The sequence below is a fragment of the Octopus sinensis genome, unplaced genomic scaffold (assembly GCF_006345805.1).
Source record: "Octopus sinensis unplaced genomic scaffold, ASM634580v1 Contig16595, whole genome shotgun sequence".
NCBI lineage: Eukaryota > Metazoa > Mollusca > Cephalopoda > Octopoda > Octopodidae > Octopus > Octopus sinensis.
This window is the reverse complement of record NW_021834460.1, coordinates 30,001-37,500: the sequence shown is the minus strand read 5'-3', so window position 1 is coordinate 37,500 and position 7,500 is coordinate 30,001. Positions and strand designations below refer to the sequence as shown.

At 41.9% G+C, this 7,500-nt stretch overlaps 1 protein-coding gene across 1 annotated transcript; it reads left to right on the top strand.

Moving 5' to 3' along the window:
* The first annotated feature begins 968 nt into the window (after window positions 1-968).
* LOC115230865 (zinc finger protein ush-like) lies at window positions 969-6,851 on the top strand. The gene is given in 4 exon segments (XM_029800981.2): window positions 969-1,257; window positions 1,969-2,190; window positions 3,724-5,094; window positions 5,097-6,851. Coding segments are annotated over 4 exon segments (3,504 nt in total). The 3' UTR covers window positions 6,719-6,851.
* The last annotated feature ends 649 nt before the right edge of the window (window positions 6,852-7,500 follow it).

Here is a 7,500-nt window from a genome sequence, read left to right as displayed (position 1 = left end):
CTTAATCCCTTTGTTTGTCCTTGTTTGTCCTCGTAATAAAGAAATAAGAAACTGAAAGAAGCCCGTGTTTGTGTGTGTGTGTGTCTGTCTGTGTGTGTGTGTGTGTGTGTGTTGCTCCAAGCACCAGTGCTTCACAACAAATGTTGGTGTGTTTATGTCCCTGTAACTTAGTGATTGGCAAAAGAGATTGATAGAATAAGTATTAAGTTGTTTTTTTTAAATAATCACTAGGGGTCAATACATTCAAACAAAATTCCTCAAAGCAGTGCTCTAGTATGGCCACAGTCTAATGACTGAAACAAGTAAAAGTTAAAAGATGAAAAAAAATAAGCATAAACTTTCCATTAATAATGGCAAAACTAATTTACTAAATACTTCGTTATTTCTAAAATAAATTAAAACAAAGGCAGGGTATTTAAGCAGAAATATGGAAACAAAAGATTTACTCTTTTACTTGTTTCAGTCATTTGACTGTGGCCATGCTGGAGCAGCACCCTTAGTTGAGCAAATCAACCCATAGGACTTATTCTTTGTAAGCCTAGTACTTATTCTATCGTTCTCTTTTGCTGAACTGCTAAGTTACGGGGACGTAAACACACCAACATTGGTTGTCAAGCGATGTTGGAGGGACAAACATAGACAAACAAACACACACACATATATATGTGGAGGCGCGTGGCTTAGTGGTTAGAGTTTCAGCATCATGATCGTAAGATTGTGGTTTCGATTTCTGGACCGGGTGACGTGTTGTGTTCTTGAGCAAAACACTTCATTTCACGTTGCTCCAGTCCACTCAGCTGGCAAAAATGAGTAACACTGCGATGGACTGGCGTCCTGTCCAGCTGGGGAACACATGCGCCACAGAAATGGGGAAACCGGGAAACCAGGCCCATAAACCTGGCTAGGCTTTAAAAGGGTGCATTTATTATTTTTATTTTTAATACAAAAATATCGTAACACAAACAGTAATGAATTTATTCTTTTTCTCTCTCTTTGCAGCCGGTCGTATTTGGTGCAAACTAATTGTAGATTTAATATCGGAATCGGCTCTTGTTGCCTCATTCACATTCCTATCCAGTAAGAGCCAATCTCCTAAGATTTATCCTACTGGAGACAAAGAGAAAGCCTCTCCAACAACACCAATTTCAAGTCTACCTGCAGTGACTGGTGCTGCAGCTATTAAGAAGGAAGAATCGGACTGTTCCAAACATGCCATCAATCTACCAGGTTCCAATACAGAGATACCGGTTTTCTCCGGTAAGTCGGTGTTTTAATTATCTTTCCCATTTCTCAGTAACTGATTCGTTTCAAAGTGAAATAAGAATTAATTCGTTTTAAAATGATTATTTTGTGGTTAAGAATCTTGCTTCCCAAAGATGTGATCGTGGGTTCGATCCTACTGTACGACACTTTGGTCAAATGTCTTCTGTTATAGCTCCAAGTTGACTTGTTTCATAGGCAAACTGAACGAGCTTGGTGTGTGTGTGTGTGTCTTTGCTCTTGTGTTAGTCTCCCACCACTACCTGATAACCAGGGTTGGTTTGTTTATGTTTCTGTCGCTTAGCTCTGATAGCATAAGCACTAGGATTGATTTGTTTGACTAAACCCCTCAAGTAGTGTCCCAGAATGGCCACAGAACACTGACTGTAATATGTATGTATGTGTGTGTGTGCAAGTAATATGTATGTGTGTGTGTGTGTTTGTATGTATATATGTATATGTGTGTATATATATACACACATCTATATTTATATGCATATATATATATACACACGTTTATATATATATATATATATATATATATAGAGAGAGAGAGAGAGAGAGAGGGAGAGAGTGAGTGTGAGAGAGAAGCAGAATGACAGACAGACAGTGAGAGAGAGAGAGAGAGAGAGAGAGAGAAATGCGTTATTTCTTACATCACTTATTACTTTATTCACTTTATTTATTTTCCATTTAATTTTCTTGCAGCCCTTATTTACCAGTGCCCCTACTGTGGTGTCCGTTTTAGCAAGCCCAGTACTTTAGAGGGTCACTTGCTCTACTACTGCTCCAAGAAACCTACTCCATCCAACCCCACCCCCGCCGCTGCCGCCAGCAGCAACGTTTTGACATCGAATGATGCGGCCGGTGGCAACAGCACCTTGTTACCTCACAGCAACGTGAAGAAGAGAGAGAGGAAACCCAGTGCAGGTATGTCTTTGCAATTAATTATATCTAATTAAGGAGAGGGATTGGGGTCGCGAGAAGGAGTGGCGAATGGCCAGAATCATTAGCACATCATCATTATCATCGGCGTGGGCATGGCTGTGTGGTTAGGGAGCTTGCTTCCCAGCTACATGGTTTCGGGGGTTCAGTCCCACTGCGTGGCACTTTGGGCAGGTGTCTTCCTCTATAGCCCCGAGTCGACCGAAGCTTTGTGATTGAATTTGGTAGGTGGAAGCCACAGCCGTGTGTGTATATGTACGTGTAAGTGCTCAGTGCCTCTCTGAAAGAGAGAGAGGGAAGGAGAGGGATTGGGGTTGGGAGAAAGAGTGGCGAATGGCCAGAATCGTTGGCACATCATCATCATCATCATCATTTAACATCTGTTGTCCATACCGGCATGGGTTGGACGGTTTGACTGGACTGGCACACTCGAAAGCTGTACCAGGCTCCAGTCTGATATGACATGGTTTTCTACAGCTGGATGCCCTTCCTAATGCCAACCACTCCGACAGTGTAATGAGTGCTTTTATGTGCCACTGGCACAGGTGCCATTTGTGTGACACTGGTATCTGCGATGACTACAATTTTGCTCGGCTTCATGGATCTTCTTATCAAGCACAACATGATGCTAAAGGTCTCGGTCATTGCCTCCATGAGGCCCAACACTTGAAAAGAGCTTGGTCTCTTTGCCTCCATGAGGCCCAATGCTCAAAAGGAACTCAGCCACCTCACCTCTGTGAGGCCCAGCAATAAGCTTAGTGACATTTCATCCACCTTTTAGATTCTGAGTTCAAATTCCGCCAAGGTTGACTTTGCCTTTCATGCTTTTTGGGTCAATAAAATAAGTACCAGTCAAGCAACTTATGCTAAAACTTGAAACCAATAAAGGAGAAGAGCAAAGGTGCATGGCCGTGTGCTCAGGTGCTGCACTCACGATCACAAAATCATGGTTCCAGTTTTGCTTTCCATTCTTTAAGGGTTGGTAAAATAGAGATATCACCAGTAGCACGTAAAAGCACCCTGGTGTCACGCAAATGGCACCCTTGCCGGTGGCACGCAAAAGCACCTATTACACTGTCAGAGTGGTTGGTGTTGGGAAGGGCATCCAGCCGTAGAAAACCATGCCAAATCAGACTGGAGTCTGATGCAGCCTTCCAGCGGGCCAACCCTGGTCAAACCATCCAACACCTGACAGCATGGACAACGCATGTTAAGTGATGATGATGGTTCCAAGACATATGTATGATTCTTATCTATAATGGAGAAACAGTTGCTTCACACACATACACGTGCATGCACACACACACATGTGCATGTGCACACGCGTATGCATTTATTTGAAATCAAAATTAGGGCCCTCATGTGATTAGTAAACCTTCACCAAAAACACACTACAACTTTGCTATATCGAATTCAAGACTAATCTATTTTTCATGACTTTATGTTAGTTGAAACTAAACAATTAAAATGTATTAATTATCACCGTAATTAATTAATTATTTCATTTATTTCTTGCAGGTTCTGACGAAGAAGGATCGAAAAAGATCCGTTTGGATTCTGATCATTTGGTATCCGAAGCTGAAGAATCTGATACTTGTACAGAGTCTGGATCTCCTCTTCCAAAACCCATAAAAGTTGGTCAACTGTACCAATGTCCGTGTTGTTCCTACTCAGCAGAAAAACTCTCTGGGTTAAACCGCCACAGAAGAATACATAACAGGTCAGCGAAAGAGTGTGAAGAAACCCCACCGAATAAACCGATCCTGAAATCTGAGACATTTTGCAAAGAGTGTAACATACAATTCAGTTCAGTAAATACATTTAGAGGCCACAAGAAATTTTATTGTTCTCGTCGGAACAAAGAACCTCGGAAAGTTGAGTCTCCAAATGTATTAAGTAAGCCTGAAATTGGAACGCAGAGTCCCGTGAATTCACTGACGCCAGTTACACATCATTTGCAAAATGTTCCTTATCATGTGACCGCGGGAAGCTCAGTGCTGTCGACGCAGACAGCAGTGATCGTAGCAGCCCCTATCTTAGCGCCGAACGGCATCCCAAGCCTTGCATTCACCGTACCAACCGTCATCGTACAACCAGTCGTTTCTTCTGCTAACCTCACCCAGCCTGCCCAGGCCCACCAAACCACCATTCCTACGTCGAATTCAAGCAAAGATCAACCATTAGATTTAAGTACTAAGAAGGACGATGCCAAACCAGAAGAGAAAGTCGCAGTTGAACCGCTTTCACCAACAGTTTCAGAATCTTCAGATACGAGGAACCGAATCAAAGAAGAGTTCGATTCCACATCTGCAGAAAGAAAATCAGTTTCTGAAAGTTCTTCATCTTCTTCAGCCTCGTCTGCTTCATCTTCTTCATGTTCTGCCACCACTACTACCACAGCTACCACCACGACTACCACTGCTACTGCTGCTGCTATCGCTGCCACAACTTGGTCGACCACAGAACCTAATGTCCTCAACCAGTTTTTCAAACAAGCGGCCCAACAATACCCACACCAAACGGCTTTGATCACTTCTCCGAGCGGTCAAACGACAACAGCGCATGTCAGCAAATGTATGGAATGCAACATTGTCTTCTATAAACACGAGAACTTCATCGCCCACAAGCAGCACTACTGTGCCAGTAGGAGGGCAGTGAAGACCTCGCCGCAAATATCCCCAAAACTGTCCCCACGTGAGGTGGCAGAGTCCAATTCTAGCAGTGTGGTGCTTGCTAAGAAATCTCCTGAACTCATCAATAAACCATCCATATCGTTGAACAGTGAAGAAAAACTCGATCTTCTCAACAACAGCAGTAAAACCCATGGGTGTCTGCCGAGAACTCTGAAAAGAAAGCTAATTTCAGCTATTACTGTGTCCCTTGTAAAATAAAGTTCAGTTCAGCATCGACCCTAAAGGCCCACAAAGATTATTATTGTCCACATGGTAAAAACAGTGAACAGTCGTTAATTTTATGTAAGGCCGATGGTCATTCTGAAAGCAGTTGTAGTGAGGCAGATGATAACTCTTTGGAGGACAGTTTTTATACATGTAACCACTGCCACACTTCATATACTTCATCTAGGTTATACCGACACCACTACTGTCCTGCTAATATGCAGAACCCAATGGTACGCTGCCCACATTGTGATTATGTTGCCCCCACTCAGAACAAATTGACCGAGCACATGAAAGCTCACACCTCTTCACGAGGCTACAAGTGTTTATTGTGTGGTTACCGTGGCAATACTGTACGGGGCATGCGAATGCATGGCAAGACTCATACAGACAACGGTGAGGAATTTAACGAGAAACATGTCTTGGAGGTCGAAGAGCCTCCGCTTCTGCCAGTTTCTTTCAAAAATGGTACGTCTGATGTGTTTGGAAGTTTAGACATGGAAGCTGAACTGATTCGACTGAAGAATGAGCCGTACAAAAGAAGGAGATCTCGAAAATCCTACGAACGTATGGATATATCAAATCACGAACTTTTGCATGCCTGCAAGATATGTGGGGAGACTTTTAGTGACATGAAGGCATTCCAGATGCATAATTCTATTCACCGAACTTCTCCTTTAGTATCACATACGATTCCAAGGCCGAAATCTGTGAATAACAACAAAGACTTAGAAGATTCTAGTCCCGGCAACAGCCAACTTCACAATATCCATGTCACTCCTTGTTTGGATCAAAATGCTACAATAACATCGAAAAAATTCAAATACACAGAAAATGCTGATCCGAACAGCACTCCTTTAAAATGTTTTCCGAAAACATCTGGTGAAATCTCTCCAACGTTGAGTCAACCTCGGAAAACCCCATCTTACAACAGTAATGTTCTCTGTCTGAAATACGAAGACAGTAAAGATGGAAATCTGAAGAACGCAGTGAATGCGTTCCAGTCTGCGAGTGTGCAGAATAGCGCCGAAGAACCTGTCGCAAACGACCACCAAACTAAGACAGCTCCTTCGATCAGTCCCTTAATCCAGGTAAAACCTGAGCCCATCGATCATGGCTATGATAAAGCTGAGAATAACATGAATGGGCCTGCTCAAAGTAACAGCCCTTCTTTGTCGGAAATTGCTAATATTTGTGTGAAAATTGAGGCCGAGAAGGAAGAGTGCAGTGAAAGGAGAGACGCCAGTTTGAACCTGACCCCACCAAAAGAAGAATCTTCTGTTCCACCACATTCCAAACTAGAAACCTCCACAAACCATACCCCCAAAACCTCTCCCTCTCCTCCCCGGCCCTCCTCCACTCCTTCCTCTCCTACTGCCGCTCCTCTCTCTGTCCTAGCATCTGCATCGTCACCTATCTATGTATATAACAAATCCCAATACCTGAAAGGGGAGAGAACTGATACTCCCTCTAACCACGTGCCAGAGACACACCTCTCCAAATATTGCCAGCAATGTGATATTAGTTTTACTTACTTAGCGACGTTCTTAGCTCACAAAAAACATTATTGTAGTGCCCGATTTCCGACAGAGCCGAAACCATCTGTGACTGCTTAAATATCTTGCTTTTTAACGAAAGGATTGCTTCTGGTGCAATTCATACAGACTCTCTCACACACACATACACACACAAACACACACACGAACAACCTCAATAGGAAATGTATATTAAGAAAAGAAAAAAAAAAAAGTGGCACCTTGGGCAAGTGTTTTCTACTATAGCCTCGGGCCAACCAAAGCCTTGTGAGTGGATTTGGTAGACGGAAACTGAAAGAAGCCCATCGTATGTATGTATATATATATATATATATGCGTGTGTGTGTTTGTGTCTGTGTTTGTCCCCCTAGCATTGCTTGACAACCGATGCTGGTGTGTTTCTGTCCCCGTTACTTAGCGGTTCGGCAAAAGAGACCGATAGAATAAGTACTGGGCTTACAAAAGAATAAGTCCCGGGGTCGAGTTGCTCGATTAAAGGCGGTGCTCCAGCATGGCCGCAGTCAAATGACTGAAACTAATAAAAGAGTAAAAGAGTAAAATAAAATGAATAAATAAATAAAATTAAAATTAAAATTTACAATTAAAGAAATATAATTATTAAAATTGACAAATAATTAAAAGGAGACGAAGAGAGTGAAAGAAAACAAAAAAGAAAAAATTTTAAAAATTACAAATGATAAAATAAATTAAAACAAATTTGAAAATATTAATAATGACGACAACAACAACAATACTAATAATGATAATAATAATAATAATAATATTAAGCAAATAAAATTTATACTGAGTCCACTGTGAACACTCAGGATTAAAATTTGATGTCTATAATTGTTTCCCCTTTA